The sequence below is a fragment of the Austrofundulus limnaeus genome, unplaced genomic scaffold (genome assembly GCF_001266775.1).
Source record: "Austrofundulus limnaeus strain Quisiro unplaced genomic scaffold, Austrofundulus_limnaeus-1.0 Scaffold49, whole genome shotgun sequence".
Classification (NCBI taxonomy): domain Eukaryota; kingdom Metazoa; phylum Chordata; class Actinopteri; order Cyprinodontiformes; family Rivulidae; genus Austrofundulus; species Austrofundulus limnaeus.
Genome location: NW_013952451.1, coordinates 2,078,161 through 2,102,276, shown reverse-complemented (window position 1 = coordinate 2,102,276; position 24,116 = coordinate 2,078,161). Strand labels below are relative to the sequence as shown.

General features: G+C 37.0%; 2 protein-coding genes across 3 annotated transcripts in view; one reads left to right on the top strand and one right to left on the bottom strand.

Annotated features, from left to right (window-relative positions):
- Positions 1-7,492: 7,492 nt before the first annotated feature.
- Positions 7,493-11,541, bottom strand: tmem167a (transmembrane protein 167A). Its single transcript, XM_014008394.1, has 4 exons — positions 11,445-11,541; positions 9,760-9,869; positions 8,408-8,442; positions 7,493-8,297 (listed from the first exon to the last, which is right to left on the bottom strand). The coding sequence occupies exons 1-4, from the start codon at positions 11,445-11,447 to the stop codon at positions 8,227-8,229; spliced, it is 219 nt and encodes a 72-aa protein (XP_013863848.1). The 5' UTR covers positions 11,448-11,541; the 3' UTR covers positions 7,493-8,226.
- A 38-nt stretch (positions 11,542-11,579) lies between these two features.
- The window catches only part of LOC106517511 (DNA repair protein XRCC4), a gene marked incomplete at its 3' end in the record, with an annotated part of 19,183 nt that continues 6,646 nt past the window's right edge, over positions 11,580-24,116 (top strand). For both annotated transcript variants that reach the window (XM_014008393.1, XM_014008392.1), the window contains 3 exon segments: positions 11,580-11,665; positions 16,533-16,686; positions 18,139-18,326. In XM_014008393.1, coding sequence (XP_013863847.1) covers positions 16,548-16,686; positions 18,139-18,326 — 327 coding nt within the window. In that variant the 5' untranslated portion in view covers positions 11,580-11,665; positions 16,533-16,547.

The window sequence follows — 24,116 nt, the reverse complement described above, 5'->3', positions numbered from 1 at the left end:
ACACACACACACACACACACACACACACACACACACACACACACACACACACACACACACGTAAATACACATTCAATCATTGACCATCCAGAAAACCCAGGATTAGTTATCTTAGTTATTAGTAACCCAGTTAGATATCTTAAATTTGGGTGACTCCAAAAGCTAATGACATAGTTGACTCTAACAGTTATGGCCATGTTTTAAACAAATATCTTTCGCTAATGTCAGTTAGCCATGGCTGCCATCTTGACTTGGGTTAACTTCAAAAGATATTGATTTGTAGATGCACATCCAGTGATTAATTTCTGAAAGATTCATGAAAATCCTTTCAAGAGGTTCATAAGACATTTTGTAAACATATGGACTGACCAACAGACACACATATACATGTGAACAAAAACGTCATCACCCCGTTCCCTCCTGGGGTGAGTGATAAAGTTGAAACTGTTAAAGATGAAAATATTCTTCCTCTTCAAATCCAAAAAATTACATCTGTGCCCAATAAATTCTTAGAAACAGAGCTTTTTTGATAGAGGATCAGCCTCACAAGATGCAAGCGACCAAACCGATGATCTATGATGGGAGGGAAAAAGCTCTTAGGTCTTATGGTTTGTCCACATCCAAATGTCAAAGAAAGCTATTGCACAAAGAAGCTTGTAATTCTCTACGTTTGTTTTTTCTTTTCTTCACGTCTTTCCTCATCCCCCGGAGAGTTGATCAATGGATTTTGTGGTCTTGTTAAGACAAGCTCCTCGCAGTAGGGTGGTAGTGGGAGGAAGTAACTGCATATGGACCTGGTTACTGGCCCCATTGATGCACACGTCAGGTCACAGAGGACTGAGCTTGAGGGGATGTGTGTTTGTGAGCTGGACTCTGCAGTTTGCACATGGCTAAAGCCTGGTGTTTAAGGGAAACTAATCCTCCGACGTTTGGTTCTTTTCTCACTATCGCTCGCTGCCAAATGTGAAAGCAAGAGCGAGGATTTTGTTTGTCTGTGTGTTCTTCTGTTTGCATCGTTACCAAAATATCTTGTGAATCTCTTTGTAAATTTTATTCAAACTGTCAGGAGGTAATCGTTAGAGCGACATCTTCAACTGATTAACTTTTGGACTCTAGACAGCTGCCACAGGAAAACAACCTTAGCAAACTCAAAAATGGTTTCTCAGTTTTGAAGATATTTAGTTTAACCTTTGTGTGTTGGTAGTTGAGAGTGATTCCCAACATCTACTCCGAGGGTTAACTAATTGTTCAAGATGTGAGGTTAAACTTTTGTCATGATCTATTGGAGTTCATTGTCTGTCTGTTAGCAAAACATCACAGAACTCACTAGGTAGATTTTAATGAAATTTACAGAAAGTAATCACTGGATGTACATCTACAACTGATTAGCTTTTGGAGTCAGTCTAATTCAAGATGGCTGCCCCAGCTAATCAAAGTTAGCAACGACAAAAAATTATGACTCACAAAATTTCACAGATATTGGGTTAAAGTTTGGTGTGGATGTAGCTGAGAGTTGTCCTTAAAAGAAACTTCAAGCAGAATAGATTGCAAATCTTTTTTTTTGCTCAAAACCTTAGCTTGAACTGTCGAASTCAACCTTGTTTGTCTGTTAGCAAAATATCTCAAGAACCACTTCAATAAAGCACTCAGAAAGCCTTGATTGGCTGTACATCTACAACTTATTAATTTCTGGAATCAACCCAATTCAAGATGGCCACACCAGGTATGCAAACTTCGCCCATGCAAATACACCTCAGTGAAACTGAAAGATTCTAAAGTAAAATGTGGGCTGACAAACACTAACAGATCATAGATCACCTGAGAAATTGCAGATGTGTGTAATGTTTCAGTTTAACCAAAATGGGTCATTTCCCATCATACAATGATCTGCATTCCTTCAAGGATTGCTAAACTTTTAATGTTATGTATTGCCCATTGCTAAGTTTTGAAATTGACAACAACAGCTGCAATTTGATGCACAAATAGGAATAAAATGCAGATTATTTTTTCTGAAATTTTAATATTTGAACAACTTGAACTATTTGAAACACTTTTTTTAATCAAGAAAATAAGTTTGTGCACAATCAGTTTTCTAAAGATGGGAACTTTTCATTATAAAATACATGGTGCTTTAAAACAAAATGACTGACATTAAAAACCATGAAATTGAACCCCCCCCCCCAAAAAAAAAAAAAATTTATAAATTCAAAAACATGACTAAGAAGAAGATTTTTTCCCTCCTCTCTGTTGCTGTTGTGGTGCAGGAGCCAGTTTCTATGAGACGTCGCCTCCCTGCCTCAGCCTGAGTCATGTCTGAAAAACAAGGAGGGCACAGAGGAGCCTTTGTAGCTCCCAGTTCCATCAAGTGCACACATCTGAGAAACTTGTCTTATCTGGGCAAAAATAATTTTTTTCTTTTCACTTGCTCGCAATGGTCTTGCTTTATTGAGATCCGTGTCATCTGTCAGCACATGACATAAAAAAGCACCACCGAGAACACGTGTATGACCTGCCTGTAGGATATTACAACATGGACCATAACGACCACAGTGACTTGTTGAGAGCAGCCCTCTTTATGGATTTTCCTCGTTGCTCAGCGATATCAACCACTTTGTTGTCATTAATTTCATTTGGCCATCATAAACTTGAGCTGATCAGGAGATGAAATTGGTTATTGTATATTTGGCCCTGAGACATTTATTTATTTAATTATTTTCATAAAACTTCAGATTTTTTTTTGTGATAAATATCAAAACTGATAACTTTTGGAGTCACCCCAAATAAAAATGGCTGCCACAGCTAATATTAGCAAAAACAAAAATGGCTCCAACTTGGTATGTTTTACAAATATTGAGCTTGCTGTATGATTCATAACACATACTCCTAAGTCTTGTGAGATGTTGCAACATTGCACGAGATTGCAAATCATGTTATTGACAAGGTTTAATTCATCCCTTCTTCTTTTCTCTGCTTTTCGTGAAATGCCCTTTTCTGTTCTTCTGCCTGCAGGACTGTTGCTTCTAAACAGGGAAAAGCAAAGTGTTGCTTTCGTTGCAAAAGACCAGATACTGCAGTAAGTTATATTTGTGGCCCGATGCGACATTCTTGTTTTTGTGCATCATTCAGCCGTAACAGATTTACTGTAAATTTAACTATTGCGACAAAAAAAATCAAATGTAGTGAGGTCAATAAATAAAACTCTAACATTTAATTAGAAACAGCCATTTTCTGTCACAGCTTTCCTCTGCCTCATGAAGATGTTTATGCTCAGAATCCCCACGGACGGGCTACAATGCTCTCTGATTCAGCTAAAGTTTGTTCGTGTTATTATTTCTCAATTTCAGGCTACACCCAGAAATGTGACTCAAGGACGGGCATGCATCAAGGACATAATGAAGAAAACCCTCCCRAAGATTTTGAGTGGCTTGCCCTGTTTCGTTTGCTGGAAACCTCACCGCGGCTCTGTCCAACACTGCTGTCAGGTCATTTAAACAATGCCTTCCTCCAAGAGAGGTTTGGGACAAACAGCCCAGAAACAAATTTATTACTGAACTGCACRAATACACTACAAATCTCTCCCAACATTAGAGCAGTAGAAGGTTGAAGGAAAGCAGCAAAGTGACTTATGGTTCTAAATGTCATTCATGTTCAATCAAACAAGTTTCTAAAGATGCTTCTTGTGGAACAAGGAAAATAAATAATTTTGACATTAATGCTGCATTCCACAGTGCCCTTTGTTATCCTTACATTTACCATTGAGTAAATGTTAACCAGGATGTTTGAGGTTTTTAATCTACCATATAAACTAACAGGAAAATCACAAGTTTAAATCTGCAAATGTACTGAAATTTAACATTGGTTATATTTGTTTGACAAGTTCAGTATTTCTCAAGTAGCTATATTAGGTTATGACATGATGATCTAAATATTGCTTGAAAATGCTCAAATAAAAGTTCATCAGAAAGTTTACCATATTCGCTCATATTAAACACTTAGATTGTTGTTGTTTCTCACCAGYGTCGCTACTCAAATGCACAGAACAAAAACCATCCGAATGTTGATACTGAATCAGTTCCATCTTTAATAAAGATGTGTGTAGTGGCTCTGGATGATTGTTCAGAATTGAAGCCAAATGTCTGGTTTTTATAAGCGGCCTTGTTATACTTCTGGAACAGTATCCGAGAACAGTGCAAGGGCCTGTACCGTCCATTTGGACGCCCCATCCACACATCCTGCCAACGCGCTGTCACACTGCCCATGACACTTTTCTTAACTTATGGGGAAAATAATGCATATTTCTTCAAATCTTGATGGTCTGAAAGTTTACTCAGGTCCCAGCAGACGTATATTCATTACCTTTRCACCATCAGCACACAGTAAAACTAGACTTTAGAACTGATACAAAATAGAGAACAATTGCCTGCAACTCTGTTAAAACTGTGCCAAAACCTTGCTCAGTTGATTTTTTTAAATCAAATGCTTATTAATGACTCTTTCTTTTTACATCATTATGAACTGTGATGCGTTTTAGAAAATCTAACTTGTGGTTTTTATACAAATCACCTTTCAGGCAACATTCACTGACTTTTTTACWGACAGTCCACTGACCCAAACTTGCCCTTCATGGAGGACTTCAGTGTCTTTCAGCTGGCAACATTATTCTTGTCGTTTGCTCCCTTCATGGACAGAAAAAGKTTGCACATTTCTAATGAGGACGTAAGGACAGAACAAAGGCTACTGCAGCATGGTTGTGGTGTCAAACAATTTCAGTCTATCACAGTGTATCCTTTTAAACTTTTCAACAGTAAAAAAAAATAGGTTTTAGACAGTACTGTTAGCAGCTTTAAGCAAATAGGAGGGTGGGCATGGAAACGTTGCAACATCTGCGGGATTCTGATTTATGCTGCTCCTCCTCAGTCTCCATATTCAGATAAATTATCTCTGCACATCTTATTTGAACTTTTACGTACTTTGCTTAGAAGCAGTGATTCAAMCATTTACAGTTTAAGGAAGCGGTTGCTCTGTTTGGACTCTTCTACTTTACTCAGCAGGAGATGGTAGGGACTTTATTGGTCCGATAGCCTTTGAAGTCGCCCTACAAAAAAAATAAAATAAAAAGAAACGAGAGGAAGAAGCTTTCTGATTGGATCAAAGGAGGAAAGAGACAAGGAAATGAAAGTAATGTGTTTTGGATACAGCTCTACTGGAGCTCAAAGTGATGGATGATGTATACAGTGAAAGGAAATGCTTTCAGTCACATTTAACTAGCTGCATTTAGTGCAGATCAGCACTCAGATTGTTTCTTGAAGAAACAAATTTAAAATGGTCCGCAGCTTAGTCAAATATTAAKTTTAGCCTCATCCTGAGCAGAAAAAAACAATATTAAAATTAAGTTTTAGCTATTTAATTTCAAAATTTTCAAATTTCAAATAGCCTAACTCTCACTTAAAAATATTTAACTAYGGTTTAGAAATCACTTTTCAAATCTATTAGTCCTAGTTTATACTGTATATTAAATCACTAAGTCTAATTTTACTGGGCTATTTAGCTTTATTATAGTGCTTCTTATTATTTTCAACAATAATAAAAGTTCATGCTCATTTTGAGGAAGTTAAAGTTCTTCAGAAAAACTTTAGRATGCCACCAAAGCATCATGTTTTATTTGATTTTAATACCATGTGCCCATATAAATAACCAGGCCTGCTCAAACATATTGAGACATTTTAGCTACTATCTACACTCGGTGGCAATTTCAAAAACAAAAAACAGCAGAAACGTTTGACGACGAAGCTAATGATCCCTCACGGATTATGAAATTCTGACGCAGTAAATGTAACGTGGCCTGTTTTCTTGTGTCCTTGGCAGTTTGGGGTGCACTTAAGTAAACCTTAATCAGCCAAATCAAACCCAGAAAGCAGATTTTRCATTGAGGAGAAACCTGTTTGTGAGTGTTTCTAGGCACTGAGGCAGTGTCTCTGCCAGATGTTTAGGTCATTGTTTAACATCTGTAACCACAGTTTGAGGGAGATCATGAACAATCATTCCGACATTGAACGGAAAAATAAACACTGAATTAGTGTGATATTGTCCTAGAATAACCCTCTTCACAGTCTTGTCAACCGTGACTGCATTTTTATTATTATTACTACATCATTTAATGGGACAGACAACAGCTATCACCATCAGCTGATATTTTTTTCTTGTCAACGTCTTGTAAAGCACTGGGTCAGTTCACCAACCAGTGTTCTTACAAGTCAGTCAYCACTATCTCTGCTCCTTCTGATAGAAGATGTCTGAGAGCTTCCTGCTCCTCTGTGACTCCTGTCTGCGTCACTGGCTGGCAATCACAAGTTTCCCAGCAGGCTGCACTTACAGCTTTATCTCAAACGAGGTTGACCAAAATGATAATAAACGCACACATACACAGGCAAGGAAATCTATGTTCCCTAACAAGGGACTGTATGAGACGCTGGTAGGATTTGGGACACTTGTCAGAGAGCCGCTTATCAGGAGTGAGTTTGCCTACAAGTGTCACTCTTTAGTTGAATCCCACACACTTAGTAAAAAAGACTGACAATGTGTGTGGGATTGACTATCCTCTCAGTTATCATTTCTTTAAAAAAAACGCATCCTGGCATTTGTCGAGAAACCTTATAGCTCGTAATAAATATAGGATTTTAAACTACATCAATGAATACTTAAATTTGTGATTATTGCAGGCAATATTTGAAATAACGTGGCTTTAAAATTAGGTAGATGAGCAATTACTCATATTTAAAAAGGCCAAAACATCCCGCACAAGGCCATGGTATCTTGAATTTATCAGAATGCAAGTATTTCCATTATAAACTGGACAACCTCTTACAGAGAATAATGTAAAAATTAACACCAACTGTATGGTTATAGAGAGGGTAATTTCATAACCTGATCTGTCAAGGACATTACTTAAAGCGAGATCTTAAATTAGAATTTGAAGTTTTTTGGGAAGATTTTAATTAGCCCAATCTTGCAATCTTGCCCAATCTAGCCCAATCTTGACTAAAATCAAACTCAGTCTATCATCCTAAAACAAGTCCTGTACATCATCATTTAAATCACATTATAGTTTATGATACAGAATTTAAAAGGTTATTTGCAAGCAGGAGAAGCTATTTGTAGCCCTTCTGGTAATGTCAGGGGCACTTCTTGTCAGAAAAATCACAATATATCTGCCAGAATGACTATGGATTACAAACTTAGTGTGAGACTAATTTATAGTAGAAGTGTTTGTATGAACCACTATGATGAGATTGCAGCCATTTTAATAGAGAATGTGAATCCTGACAAACTGAAACCATTTCCCCAAACTGAGATTGACCAAAGAGCTATTTACAACAGGTAAGATATCAGCTGTTCATAATCCCTCTGTAAAAACCTCACTTCCACTGTTCCACGTAAAACTAAAACTACAAATATGCCAAGAAAATCCACATGAATAGTTAGCAAAATCAAATTCACAGAAAAGATCAACAAAAGATTTATTACCAACACATAGCTTGCATCTTTAGTCATCGATATTGACACTTTACTATGTAGCATCAACAACAGATATAACTGGATGTCTGCAGAAAACGCTGATGACAAAATATTTAATAAAAAAATCCATAAAGTAGAATAATAAATAGCCGCAAACTGTTTGACTTTAAAAGTCACAGTTGCTCTTTAAAGTGAGTACTAAAGGATAACTGGACACTTGAGGAGCTACAAATACATTGTGGATGCTGTCAAATATGATCAATGTCTTTGCTTTATGTGATGATACAAAAAAAGGGAACCAATTATAAGTTTTCCAGAAAATTCCTTGAAATTTTGGACCTTTACCAGGGCCCTCTTTGTGACAAATTAAAAATAAAATYAGGGAAACTATATCAACTGATCCCACAAATAGAAGACAACAGATGAGGATTGCCCCCCTCTCCACCCACATGGATCAGGAGTAAACAAATGGTATAGACAAACACAGACAAAGACCAGGAGGACCGTGAAGGGGTCTAGACACACTGGGACAGTCCGTTCACCCCTGTCCTCTCTGACACATCTCATCTGGCCGTTGCAGTGATTTGTGAAAACACGTTTCAGTTATACCACAGCCAGATGGAGGTCTTATTGTGCCTCTAGGATCATACAGTCCATGCCTCATTTCCTGTTCATTTCTGCAATGTTCCCGCTCGTGCTCTTCTTTGGATACTATTGTAGAAACAGTATACTGAAAGCCATGATGATGCAGCAGCAAGCCACCCAGGGACTCTTCCGCTCACCTAAAAAAAGGATCAATGCCAAATTCATGCCTGAACTGGTATTTTACAACATATGACTAACAAAGGAAAATATTTGATGTAAAATGAGAAAAAAATAGGCTTAGGCTTACCTATTCTGGCACATTTCCAGAAAATTCCTAGGATCCTACAAAATAAAACAGATACAGAAAGATAAAAACCAAGATATTTTTTATTCAAAAAAACAGCCATTATTTTAAGAGTATTATTAAAAGATAAAAAAGTCTCTTTTCTGTCCATCTATATATTTTTGCTTCTCTTAATGCTACCAGATGTTTTTAGCAAGATTGAGACACTACATGCGACATTTGCTAATTTGTTAAGAAAAGAACACCACTGATCCTAAGTGACGATGCACAATAAGCCAGGGTGTCWCTACGCTGCCTGTCTAGATACGGAGAACCGCCTGAATCTCTGAAACTAAAACTAACTAAATAAACAAACAGTATTTTATTTCACTTGGCAGTTTTCTTTGTTATGACTGGTAGATTGTGTTTTTAAATTCAACTACAATATAAAATAGCAAAAACGTAATACTTAAGTGTAGCATAAGATATACTACATAATTTTGTGCTTGTTTTTAATAGACTACTCAGCTCAGCATATGTATTTTTAGGCCTGTGTACTGGCAAGAATTTGGCGATACGATACATATCATGACAGAGGGGTCACGATACGATATATCCTGATATATTGTGATACTGTAAGCAAGGCGATATTTTGCGATGTATTGCGATTTTTTGTCCAAAAATTCTATTAAATAAAAACCTCTTACCGGGAAAAAAAAAAAAGAAAAACCAAAATTCATTGTCTCAGAAAATTCTAATATTACATAGACCTACTTTTGATACATTTAGCTGTGTTCTGCTTTGTATGTATTTTGATTTTATTTGTTTCATATTTCTTTTTTCATCCATGTTTTCAATTATTAGATTAAATTTGCCAATAAATAGTTTGAAAATATATATTTTGCAGCTTTTAGTTTTTAATATTAATTTACAATATGGTCACCCAACACTTAACAATAGCCTCTACCTCAATAGGTAGAGGAGCCAAATGGCTGGCTCACTGTTACCAACTAGTGGTCAGAGGCTGAACTACAACATAAAATGAACGGCTGGCAGGAAAGTTGACATTTTAAACCTTAATAAAAAAATCGATGCAGGGCTTTAGAATATCGATACAGTATCGGGAAATGAAATATCGCGATATTTCAGTGTATCTATATTTTCTTACACCCCTATGTATTTTACAACCAATTGAATAAAGAAATAAAAATTTTGCTAATGCCAAGTTTATCATCTATTGACCTGGTTTGTAAGTTTGATATGTTATTGTGTACTCTCTCTTTTATGTTATTTCTTATAAACAATTATTTTGCCACTCAGAGGGCAACTTGACAGCTTCTTCAATGTTTATTCTCTCAATCAGTGTCTGATCATACCCGGTTTTATTCTTGTCCAGCAGGCTGGGAGCCAGCGCTCTGATGTAGGCACAAGTACAGATCAGGAGAAGGATCACGGTTAGCAGTGACTGGAAGTTGAAAATGGCCGACTATAAGATGAAAGAGAAACACAAACGTGGTTAAAAATAATCAAAAGTTCAGTTCTGCTCATCAGCACTGTTCCACAAAATCTAAAAATAGTAAATGTCTACAGACATGTTTGTTTCCTGAAGCAGTTTGACAGTTTGGCAGAAAAACTTACAAACAAACATGAAATATTTTTGACACAAACTACATGCACCTGAAAAATAAAGTTCATGTTTAATAACTGCATTATTCATTGCAACAATTATCTTTTTTTCTGCTATTATTGCTTTCCAAGTTGTCAGTCTCTAATGCCAGACTCTTTTATTATAATAACCCCATCGCAATCATTAAAGGATAAACTGACATGGGTTAAAAAAATATCTGCTAAACAAGGTTATAAGTTCACATAATTGTGAYGCATCACATCGAAATGAGGATTAAGTCTAAAAGTGGTATATCGATAATAGGCGAATATAGTGTTTTGATAAAAACACTTCCAAAAGTTGTATTTTGTCAAAATATAACAAATAAATGCCTTATCAATGTTTTATTTGAATTGACTGTATAAAATTTAATCACAAAATTTTTTGAAGCACTTTTTGAGCAGTGGCAACAACAAACCTGATTTTGAGGGAAAAACACCTTCAAATTTGAGATTTTCCCCGTGAGCTAGCAAAATCTTTCTTTCTTTCCAGCTTGGAAATCTCAATATTTAAATACTATTTGAGATTTTTCTTCATAAGGAAATGAAAAATTCCTCACAAAAATAACCAGACYCAATGTTAGTGTATTATTATAACCAACAAGACAAATTATCTCTGGATATGCTTATGCTATCAGGACGATCGAGGTATCAAAAAGTAGCTTTTAAAGCCAGGAATCTGAAAATGTGATTAGGTTATTTTGACCAAATTTGACTTACCGGTAATCCTCATTTTGATATGATGGGTCACAGAAAGTTGTGCCATTAGTTACACATGTGAGATGATATTCAACTAATCTAGCCTACCCTGAGGGTACTGTTTGCAGAGGAAAACATAGCAGGAAATAGATGYAACATTACTTCCATATCTAACTTTATAAAGTTAGATACGTAGTACCATATGTGACAATTAAAAATCATAGAGTAAGAACTGTAATAATTCGTTTCTAGCTTTATTTTTACATGCTGCATACGTTATAAAAGAAAATATCTTCATTATGCTYGCAAGCACAAACAGTGAACCAAATCATACTTCTCCAATTCATACTTTGGTCCAGCGACGTGGCACGCCTCATTTAAATAGATTCGTTTACCATTATTTCGTTTTACTTGTAAGTCCTTGTTACCATACAACTTATGCTAAAATACAACAAAATAACCGTATGCGATGATATAGGTACCTTTACTGATAGTGAAAACAAAATAAATTCAAGAGAAAGCGATTTATGCTATCGCTCTGCGTGAAGTTAGCTCAGTGTTTTAGCATTACGACCACGTCTAACCAAACACCAGCGTTGGTTGTCGTCACAGTTTACTAGAGACAAAGGGTGCGTGTGGAAATKTGTGATTATGATGCAAAGAATAGACGTGACACATTTTATTAAAACAAACTTACCATTTTTTGATAGGAATCAAAGCCACATCACACTTCCTGCCTTCTGGAATTTACGTAACGTCCCCCAATGAAAGCTTGCGTTACGTCCTGACGCATTGCGTCGTAAAATGTTGCTGATTGGCTGATAGCAGGACYCACGAGCTGTCAACAGAGTGAAAGCTACAAACACTTGAGTTACATTAAAAGACAGTTTGCCTCATTTGGACATCTCATAGAACGACGTAAGTTTTTCGATGAAAATATGTTCATTAGCTGCATTGTMTATACAAATAAATACCACAAATGTTGTTAAACAAGAATAAACCACAGAAAAATGTGTCTTAGTAATAGCATACTTGGCGCTCGGTGTRGTACGGCAAGGCGTTTGAGCATTTATTCAATTTTCTCGAACTGTATCATTTTCCTGTACCATTTTGCTCTTTCTCTGCCCTAGTTGGACTTTTTTTTTTATTACATTAGCTTTACATACTTTGTMGTAAGTGAACAAACACAATTATTAGGAACACTTTTTGCCAACTGACACTTTTGTTCAACTATTTGAAAGAAAAGCCATAATTGTACMCTGAAGGTTACAATTAGTTGTATATTTACTGTGGTTCACTAGCCCAAACATGCAAATGAATGTGTTGTACTACTTAACCAGTGGGAATCAAATACATATTATGTATTATTAAATAACATAATAACTTGTCATTCACAATAGTGAACCAATAAAGCTAAAAATGCTCGTCTGTCTTATTGTCTCATAGTGACGTAAACATGCATTTTTGTGGTCCACTTTCCTCTTAAAGTTTTCACAATGAAGTCTCCTCCCTCCAATCAGCCACACAGCATCTTGATTGCATTTAAACTATGTTTTGTAAATCCCTCTCGACCCTTGCTTCTCAGGCACTCCTAGCGAGGCCTTCATGTGAGTGGAAGTCTATCAGACTGAAAACCGCACATAAATAAATTTTTAGATATTATGCTGCTATAACACAAGTGTAAACATACTCACATTCTTCATAATATGATTCACTTTTATAGTTTAAAGTGTACTGACCATTATAGGCATCAGTAATGCATTCAAATCAGGGAATACTCAGGGAATACTGTAGCATGCATAGTCCTTTTTTAGTTTAAAAGAACAATCATTTTAGGAACAGAATATTTATTAGAATAATTTGATTGTTTGTTGAATGTGATCCAGAAAATGCATTATTAACCATTATAATGCAGATTTTACCCTTTCAGGATACAATGTGCATCATTCTTGAGGAAGAGYTCCAACAAGTGTCTTAGGTGTTCACTCAGCCTCCCAACTTTCCAGATACCAATCTGATGGGACTTGATGGAATCTGTGGGAAGGAATCCACAGAGACTTACCTCCCACAGAGCTCAAAGGATCTATTGCTAATATTCCAATACCCCATGCTCCAGGACACTCCTAAATGTCGCTCCTGCATGTTTTGACTAGTCTGAACTGCTCAGATGCCCAATGAGGGCCTCCATGTAATGGCTGGAAGGCCAGTGTGCTTGAGGTAGCACTTATGCCATTAATTTCCCTCATTTCACATCCAATAGGTTAAACGTGTTATCAGAACAAACAATATAATTACTGTCTTCATTTCAGATTGTTTAAATTGAATGAGAGACAAATGAAAAATGTACTTTAATCCAACTTGACCTTTTTATCCTCTGATACAAAAAAGTCTTTTGCGCTGAAGGAAAATGTATGAAGCAGCAYACCGCATTAAATATAAACACTTATTTCTCTCTCTCTGTATGGATTTAAACAGTTTTCACAGTCTTGATGATGTAATTTTAGTCCCCTATCTACACACTTTTATCAAAATAATACCCAGTGAAGAATTTAACCCTCCCTTTGGGATCATCGAGGTATATTTGAACTGAATTGAATTGAACAACATTTAAGGTTTGGATGGTAAAATATTCTGGAATACATACTCAGTGAAACATTTATTCAAAAGACAGTAAAAGCTGTGCAGTTTCTTAAGTTTTCATAAATATCGTTCAAGTGAGGTTTTTTATTGTGTTGTTAGAAAATAATATATGCTACAATGCTTTATTTACATTTAAGTGGAAACTATCCTGAATAAGACTCTTGTGCATAGGGATGACCCAACCAAGTGATCAAGAAGCATTTTTTTTTGTAGCAGTAGAGTTTACCTATTGTTTCAAAATATGTTCAGGATTACTTTACCAAATTATGGTAAATGTTCCAAGTCTGGTCCTGGCATGACCTGATGTGAACCTGTCCTGTTAGCTCTCCATGACAAAGTTTGTAACCCTGACTTACTGCAGTTTATATATAGTTTAATTATACCAAGTAAAACAGCACATCTCTGTAAATAGGAAATAAAAGATATATTTGACTGCTGCTGTGAATGACAGCTCTGCTTTTAATGGCAGACTTGAGGTAATGACAGTGGACTTCCTAGCAAAGCCTCCTTTTAATCTGGCAACAGTTGTATCAGTGAAAGCAAAGTGACAGGACTGAGCTAATTGGTTCCATTAAGTCATATGTCTTAAATTTGAAAACTTTCTATGAACTCTTTGTTTTTACAATTAAGAAGCATGCTATTTTTGTCTTTATCTAACTTTACTTAACAAGGAAAATCTGTGATAAAATAAATAAATAAAATCTCTTATGCTAAAGTCTTTCAACAAAGGCAGGTATTGGTGCAGTTTAAAATGGTACAGGCATACTTATATTACCATGTAAGTACATTTCAGAGTCAACATTTTTAACCAAATGACAATGGAATAAGCTGTGTTAGCACAAAGAAATGAGGTAGGAAAAAAAGATAAAAGCTACTGGTTAAGATTACCAGTGTGTCTTTCTGTCTGAAGAAATGCCGACTGTGAGATTTCAGAATTGGCTTTGATGGCTTTGCACTGCTCTCCGTTCTTGACAGACAGTGCTGTTTATTTAATTGTCATTACCACAGGGCCATTGTACCTTCTCACCAGATGTTACAGTAACTAATGACTAGCTGGGTTCACTTTACGAGGTTAAAGTTGATGCCTTCAGCCACACCCCCTCTCATAGCACAAAGGGTCAACTTTAATCTGCTGAACGTTAATGTCTACATAGACATTTGATGTATGTGGAGAAGGTGCTYATGTCTTCAGCATGTCTCATTTTGAATAACTTTGACCTCTCTGTCTCATGCTACAATGACTTTATACAAATAAAAGGTACAAAGGAATAACATGCTGTCACTGCTTTATGCTATAACTTGGTCTATAGGGGGTCATTTTCATTTTTCCCCCCGTGTTCGGCTCGGCTGACTACTAATTTAGTTGTCCCTCTCCTGCTATCTCTGCAAAATTTGCTCTGTGTTTAAGCAGAGAAATTGTCCAAGTCACCTCTCACTTGTTGTAGAATCAGTAATCACGTTCTGGACCGGCCGTCTGCATTCAAGTAAAAGTTTCTTAAGCCATCTGCGAAGAGGACCAATGTGTACCTAATAGGGTTTTTAGGAACAGTGACATGAATTATATTGTAATGCTTTGATCAATGTCTTTTACTTCTAATCTGCCGAGCAGCAGCTGTTTCTAGCTGTAGACTTCACTTTAACTGCAGCTGTGAGTCAGGCACAAAGTCGTTAGTCAAAGGGCAAATGTGGTTTCGACTGTTTATCAGTGTGGCATCGGCAAATAATAGGTCAGTGTTGCAGCATGAAGTCTATGAATGAACCATTTAATTAGTTAATTTCCCAAACTATTTAATACGTCAATTTATATTCAAAACAATATTGTGGGTGAAGAAAATAGACACGGCCGTCACTAAAATAGAAAGGTTTAGAGGGACATTAGAGATTTTTTTTATTAGACTGGATGAACTCGTGCTTTTTTTCCTCTCGTAGATGACCGTTTTGTATCGTGATACTCGAAAAATAAAGATAAATTGAGCAGTCATCCCAGCTAAAATTAAAAAAWATATATATATAGTTGATGTAGGGTTGGGCATAATCATATCGTGTGCAATTAATTATCAGAAAAACATTAATCGATTATTTTTTGGCACTTGACGATTAATACGATTAATGCCACCAGGCAGACTGACAGGATATTTCGCCAGTCAGTCTGCTCAGTGCTCCTCTCTGCTTCAAATATGACGAATATTAAAAAAATTCTGTAATTTATTTATCTATCAACACAGTTTAAAATTTGATTTATAGCCTGAAGTCTGTAATTTTAACAAAATTTGGAACAGATTTTTATGAAGAGCAAATCTTTCTTACTAAATTGGTCATGTGACTAGGACATAAGGGTGTCCAGGGACTCCAGGGTCTTAATCGTCAAATTAATCGTTATCGGCTAAATACCACAATTAATCGTGATTAATTTTTTTTGCCAATATTGCCCCTACCCTAAGTTGATGTGAAAACCCAGTTTAGATCCATAAAATATTGCTWACTATGGCAAGTAGAAGAAAAGACAACAGGAAACATTTTTTTAAACACAAAACCTGTGTTTTGACATGCTTATTTCTAAAGCTCTATTTTACCAAAAGCAGAAAATGAGAAACAATGTTATATTTATATTTTACAATTTTGCTATATTAGATATGTTTGAGGCTACAACATTAGAGACCCCTCGAGAAATAAATTTATTGCACATATTTAGATGAACAAACACATTTAACAAAATCAAACAACTACTTGGACTTTTTTTGAGATATTCCTGTATTTATCTTTAACAGCATGTAATTACCTTGCTGGTGGTAGGCAGCCCACASTTCCACACAAAAACCTGCCAAAACTTGTAAATCTCCGTGTGGTCCTACTGACTAACAGAGACCCCCTGACTGAAGAAACCTACTGGAACCTTTATTAGGTAAATCCGAGAAGTGGAACAATGAAGTGCATTGATGCAACTGAAGGATTCCACATCTTTACAACATCAAACTGAAATGATTGGAGGGGTGTTTTCAAAGAAATGCTGCAAGTAACAATAGGGCAGAAAATTAAGCTGAACACAATAAAGGGAGGCTTTGTTGCTGGAAACATTTATTTTAATGACATTTTGTGTAGAGTTTCTGAAATGCTGTGTTGGATTTTTTAAATTTTTTTTTTACAGGCATTAAAGGCAAGCATGAGTGGGACAATTCGCCAGATTTCTCTTAGCACTCATCTGGACACGCCCYACTTCCTGCGAGTGGACTGGGCTGTGGACCTGGGTGCTGGGTTTACAATAGCTCTCACCGATGGCAGCTCTGCATGGATTGGTGAAGGTGAAGATTTTTTATTGAAATTAATCACAAGACACTATAAGACACATRGACATGTTATGGCTCATGATCCATTTCTAACCCTGTAGCGGTCACCATTTGCATGCAAATACAAAAAAAAATCCCCGCTTTTAGTTTGAAGGCAGGTGGGTGTTGACGTTCTCGGCCTCTTGCGTGTGCCCTAGCAGCTGAGTGTCTTGGCAAAGATTGTAAGAGATTTAGGAGTTACTGTCATGACAGTACACAGTGAAGATACAAAAGCGGATAGAGCGTGTAGAGTCTTTAACAAGAGATAAATTTCTTAGTGTTTATTTACTGGAGACTGTGGCAAAGCAGTTAGCTCAGTCTGTGAAAAACAAACTGTTGTTGCTAAGAATGGCAACTTAAATCAGCATTAGACTGAACACATGACTTCAATGCACATGTTAAAACCCAACAATAATTCTTTTAACAGAAACAAAGAAATACTAAAAAGTTTATATTAGTGTTTGAAATAGAGCAAAGCATGCAAATTTTTACAGCTGTTTTTATAGCTGTTTTAAAGAAATAAAGTTTCAATTATTTATCACTGGTTCAGATTTTTGTAGTCCATTTGTAGTGTCTTTTTAGCAGCTAATGGAAATTATATTTATAGCTACTAATAAAAGCTCTGCTTGACGGAACTGAGTTTAGTCGTTGGTCTGGCAACAAGTCCCGGTTCCATTTGTGGCCCTTTGGGGAAAAGCAGTTTCCTACCCGTGCTCTAAGAACATGCCAGTTGACCAAACGTCAAGCTTAAGTGTAATAAAGAGAGATATTTGATTTAACTGCTGACTGGACTGCTTTGCCACCAGGTGTACTATTCATCAGGAGGTCCAGAGCACGCAGACACCTGGCTGACCCCAGCTCATAGAGGTCTAACTGTTCTGGCCCTTTAAATAGGGGCACAGCGGTGACCTTGTGTCATCATTCTTCTTCACTCCTGTGCTGCAGCTTACAGGTGGATGAAGTAGATTAAACTCTACAAGGCTTGTCTTTGTACATACAAGTCAGTACTGAATGTCTTGTTGTCTGTGTGGTTACATATGTACAGGACTATGTATTCTCTAGGGACACCTGGAACTTAAATGTTCCTTTTTTTTAGCTGTCCATCTGCAGAGCTGACAGGCAGAAATAGAGTTGTGACAGTTATGTGTGGGCTTCTGGGTCGTCAGGGTTTCTGTGTTTGATGTGTTCGTTAATTGGGACCTTCAAGCTGCTATGAGCAGCTGTGCAACAGCTGATGACATTCCCCCTGGTTTCTCTGCACGCTTCCTTTCAAACCCTCTGCTTTCACGTCCACTCATCATGGGTTACTACATAATGAATGTTTATATTGTCTCAAATATGTACTGTTCTGTTCCGTGTAACTTAAAAAAAACTTTAAAATTCCTTTAAAAAAGTATTTGTTTGATCAGTGCATGTTTTTTTTGTCAGTTTCAGAGGATGAGGTGACAAGGGAAGCCAGTGATTTGGGGGTCACAAGGGAGCAATATGTTGAGGATCTTCTTCAAGCGTTGAAAAATAGTGAAGAAAGAAAAGAGAAAGATGACAAAGAGGTGTTTTCCTTTCATCTTGCTCCAGATCATCGCCATCTTTCATATAAGAAGATTGGCAACATTTCGGTGAGGAAAACTCCGTGGTGAATAATTGTTTTAATACTTATTATTAAAAACACAAATCTTTTACTATTACCATTTTTTCAAAGCCAATAAAGTTGCAGTTTGAATGGAGAAAAGCTTTTTATGGAGAGAGGCCTAAATAAAAATTGTTTTACATTTAATAAACAGCTAAACTTTTGCTGCATCATCAGGCAACGCGGTSCAATGGCTAATCAAAGGTATTAGTGCTAAACTGTCTCCTTGGTGTCGAAAAAACAAATCWAAAAATTGCTCAAGTGGCAAAAACAGCTGTTATTAAACTGGGCAATTATGTAAAGTTTTGTTTGCCTTTTTAAAGACATAAACATTAAAATAGAAAAACAATTTTGATCTTTATCATTCGATAGGATGCTTTTTATTAAAACTTGAGCATCAGTTTGCAATTATAACTGCTTTGACTGAAAGGGAAGTTACTGGTTTTACTGACTGTTCTCATGTTTACTTTTATTCTTCTACGTCACAATTCAACAACTACAATTCTATGTTTTCTGCTTCAAAGAGGTCATCTACAAAGCAGTGGGTGACATAAATGTAGCCACATCACATTTCCGGGCCACCAGTTTGGAGTGGATATACACTTTAACATTGAGGTTATGTTGCTGGGTGAGTTCCACTGCAACTGGTTTCCTGTGCTTTAGATCAGTGGGGAACATGAATGAGTACCTCAGTTGTGAATTCTGTAATAGTATACCCCTCTCTGTTATCATCCCTCCCTGGAGACAAATGCCTTTAATGGTATACAACAAAAATAGAAAGGAAGTCCTTTTTTTACGGGGGGTGGGGGGGGGGGGGTGTTTAAAAGATAAGGTTTATGGTCTCCTCACATTATAGTAGAGTAATAAAAGTTTAGTTGCCCTCAGGTAACTGTGAAGCAGTCACAAATACTGTAGGTATATTTGCCATCTAAATTCAAAAGAATAAGGTAGCTGCCATCCAAGAAAATGGTTTGTTAATTAGAGTTTTGTGTTAAATGTCTGCAATAAAAACAGTATATTTAGGGTTACGGGTTAAAGGCTGTTGGGCAATAGATCACAGTGAATGACATATTTGATGAAGGACAGGTCATGCTTCTCCCAGACTGTGAGAAGGTTCTGCTGCCTTCGGGGAGCAGGTCATTTGGGGTCTTTGGACTGTTGGAGCAGAGCTGACCGCAGAAAGAAGGCCAGGAGGTTAGGAACACAGCAGACACCATAAAACCCTGATTTATGGACGAGGCAGCCCTCGTGTTGATTAGACCCCCCCTCCTCTTCTTTATTAGTCCAACTCTCCCTGACTTTGAGTTACTGTTTTAAACTGTTTGTTTACGTGTGGACATTTGAAACCAAATTTGTGTAACACTTGCTTTTTTAAATTATTTTTTGTTTTTCCTTATTGACGGCCATGAAAATTGGTCAGTAATGTCATTGCCTCTGTGTGTGTGTGTGTGTGTGTGTGTGTGTGTATGTGTGTGTGTGTGTGTGTGTGTGTTTGTGTGTGTGCATATTGTTTGTTTGTCTGTCTGTAACCACTGTATTTGAAGAACCACTGCTTTTAATCAAACTTTCAGAAATCAGTCATTTGCTGTGCATCTACTAACATTTGGAGTCAACCTAATTCAAGACAAACACATAAACAGCTATAACTCGATCAGTTATTAAAATATTTAGCTAAAATTTGGTGTTGTAGTATCTAAAAGTCTAACAGGCTTTGCAAGGTCTTTGTTCAAACATTTGGCATTCACTGTTGAAACCAGTCCCGTCTGCCTGTTTACAGAATATCTCATCAACTGCCAAACAGATTTGAATGAAACTCCCAGAAAATAATCATTGGATGTACATCTACACCTGCTTTGGTCTTAACCAAATTCAAGGTGACCACCAAAGCTAATTGACCTTAGAAAACAAAACAGTGATTTAACACAATTAATCTTAAAGATTATAGGTTAATTTTAATGCAATTGTACCTGCGCTTCATTTCTAATACATACTCCTGAGAGATAACAGATTGTGAGAGCTCATGATAACAAGTACAATTGTGCACATTGTTATTTTTGAGAATTATCCAAAGTGGCTATAACTCCATTGTTTTTCAAGATGGTCTTAAAAACCATAAAAGGTGGTGTATAAAATGCATACCTTTAAAGGGATCCCCAATTAGTTGTAGCATTAGACTTTACTTGATAAAGATATATTTTTAACTGTAAAATAAAGACTGTAAAATACTGTAGGCTGTTTAGTTTTGTAAATGTTTGAAAATATATTTTAACATGGACGGAGCCATTTTATTTACACGCAAAGCATTCTGGGTAAATGATGACATGGATAGGTCCTCAGTGTGAACGAGCTATATCCACCCTGAAGGTTAATCTTGGACAATATCTGATGATTGGCTCTTTTAAATAAACCCAGAGTGTTGACAGAGAGGAGAAGGTAGAGGACAACAGAGCTGCTTCATGGAAGAAGAACATCAGCTTAGCCTGTTAGCCTTTGCGCTAGCGCCGATGCTATATTGCCTTATATGTATTAGCTTGGTGCCAGCGTGACAAACAAGCTCAACTGAGGTCCTCCATCCATATTTTCAGTTGCAGGCTGAGTCATTTTTGCGTTCCCCTCTCTGTCATGTGGATGGAGGACCTCAGTGATGAGAGGAGAATGTGTAGCGCTGAGCTAATACATATATATGGTGATAGCATCGGGGCTAACGCTAAAGCTAACAGGCTAAGCTGAGGTTCTTCCATGAAGCAGCTCTGTTGTCCTCCATCTATATTTTCAGTTACAGGCTGAGTCATTTCTACCTTCTCCTCTCTGTCAACGCTCTCTGGTTTCATTTAAAAGAGCCAATCATCAGATATTGTCCAAGATTAACCTTCAGTGTGGATATAGCTCGCTAGCAGCCTCGCACTGATGACCTATCCATGTCATCATTTACCCGGAATGCTTTGCATGTAAATAAAATGGCCCTGTCCATGTAATATATTTTTTAACTTTTAGTTTAAAAATTATAAAAACTAAACAGCCTACAGCATTTTAAAAGTCTTTATTTTACAGCTAAAATATATGTTTATCAAAGTTACAGCTAATCATGGATCACTTTAAGGACTGCTTGACGCTTGGAACCTCTTTAAAGCCAGACACATCATTGAAGATCAAATATTTGGAGTTTTTATTCTCCCATATTGGCTCCTTAGTATGTCCAGTGCTTCAACACGTGAAAGTTTTGTGTTATCAGGGATGGACTGGTCGACCATCGCCCCTCACTTCCTGCTCTTTATCTGACCTCACGCCTCTTCACAGCAGATGAGAGGGAATTTATGGAACAAGCTGATCTCAGCCTCTGTGCCCACTTTCCCCGGTCTGAGTGCCCAACCTTGAACACTGTCTCTTTGTCCTCAGGTGCGCCCACTCACGTCCCCATTCTTCAGACACAATACTTATTTTGAGATAACGCAGTGCAAAAGATCAGTGGCAATTGAGCTTTTATTGTGTTTGTAATATTGGCTATTGCTCAGATGTTGTATTTCAAGATTTAAAGCATCACTAATAGCATGAGCAGTTGCAAACATTTTCTTTCTCAGACCTGAGTCCTTGGCTAAAAGAGGAGATTATCCCACAATCTTTGGGATCAAATGTCAGTTTCAGTCTTCAGCAGTGTGTTGGATGGTGTGATAACAAAAGCTTTGTTTTCTGTGCCCACAGCATGTAATGGTATCATTTTCACTGAGGCAGTTGTCCTGCACACCTACGTCAACATTTGACCTTATGATCTGGGTGGCTGGCTTAAGACACACACAAACAAACATCTAGACCACACACATTGGACCACATTGTGATTACAAACAAATTATTCTACAAATTTTTTTATTATTTTCACACATTTAACTGAGCGTTGCTCGGCGGGATGTCAGAGTTTCTTTTCTCAGGATATAGGTCAGAAGCAGATGAAATATTTGTTTGAAGCATTTGATTTAATTTTAACTGCACTTTTGTTGTTTCCCTTTCAATATAAATTAGGCCATATGGTGCAATACTGAGCATTATTTGTTAAAATTTTAAAGACCAATTCATTGTTGTTTCAGTTGAGCAGAAAAATGTGGCAGTGAGTTTTCCATCACAGACAAAGAGTCTGACCTCCCACATCTTGGCAGTGGTTGGCAACAGCAAGTGACCTTTAACTTTGCGTCTCAGGAAAAACAAACAGAGAAAGGAGAGGTTGAATGACTCTTCTTCTCTACTGTCTCTTAAWTTGATTTTACTGGAAAAAACAACAAAAAAAAAACATTAGTTAACATCTGTCTCAACCAACAGACATCATTCTTGGACTGACATTTTGTGTCTTGTTTTGTGTAATCCGTCTATTTTCCATGCAGTAAAGGTAAACTTGTAGTGATGAGGAATACATGTGCTCACTCCATTAGGTCTTCTCAGAGACCCTGAAAACAAATACAGTGAAAAATGCAGGGGCAGAACAAATAAACAGCAGCTGAGGTTCGTTTCCAATGCTCATTCAGTAAATAGAGGTTAAGCTTTGAGCAGTTCAGATGTCTCTGGCTGGTGTCTTCAGCCGGTCAAAGTGATGATTAGAAAGATTTATGAGCTGAAATGGTGTAGAGTGGGTAGGTCAACATTTGACAAAGTCCCAGTCATTATATTAATATGAGACTTGTACTGTACATGTAGGACACTGTGCTATTCTTTGAAGTGTAAAAATGTAAGCGTACGCAGCACAGAGCTTTTCCTGCATTCGTTTTCATGTGGGTGATTTATCACCTTATGACCTTCCTTAGGTACAGAGTGCAGCAAAGATTTACCGTAGGTACTAAGGGAAAAAGCAGAGAATAGGTTTGAGGAGAAAATAGAAAGGAGGTCTGAAGAAAGATCAAAGCTTGCAAATTAGTTCATGCAATTTGTGCTGCCCTGCATGTAAGCCAATAAATGGTAAAAAAAAAAAAAGTATCCTCAGTAGTATAGCATCCAGGACATGGTCAATCTTAAGAGTTTAAAAAGAAAGCAGCTAGACTTCCCTTCTTAAGTTGAAGATGTTTCATTTACCATTTAGAGTTCCTTGAATGAAATTAGGATAGAACTTCTTCCTATTGGGGCAGCTGTGGCTCAGTGGTTAGACATTTTGTTCTCAACCAAGAGATCCGGAAGTTCGAATCCACCAGTCACATGTCGAAGTGCCCCTGTGCAAGCCACTGAACCCGTCATTGCCTCCAATCTGTGCCTCATTGATGTATGGATGCAATCTAAAGCACTGATTAGTCCCTGTAGAATGATTTGTTCAGACTATCTGTGTAGAGATGTAGGAGTGTTGTTTGAATGTGTGTGGATAGATAAACAAGGGCACAGATTGTCTTGTAAAGTGATTTTGGTAGCCTGTTTGGCTAGATACTGATAGGTGATACATTCCATTTACTATTGTACACCATTCTTTCACTTCTTTAAATACTTAATGTAAAAATTYCAACAGTAAAAGTTGCATTGCAGATCTATGGGAGTTGTGTAAAGCCATTAAGTGATGTTCAAGTTCAGCTACAAAAGACACAACAGCTGTGTGACCTGAGACTTTGAATATGGTGGCTTTATTACAGTGGGTATTCAGCCTTACAGCGCATCCTAGGAAAAATTTAGCACTGTTCAACCTTCTGGTTTTTCAGTGCATCACGAGCAGTACTCTCTCTCTCTCTCTCTCTCTCTCTCTCTCTCTCTGTCTGTCTGTCTGTCTGTCTGTCTGTCTGTCTGTCTGTCTGTCTGTCTGTCTGTCTGTCTGTCTGTC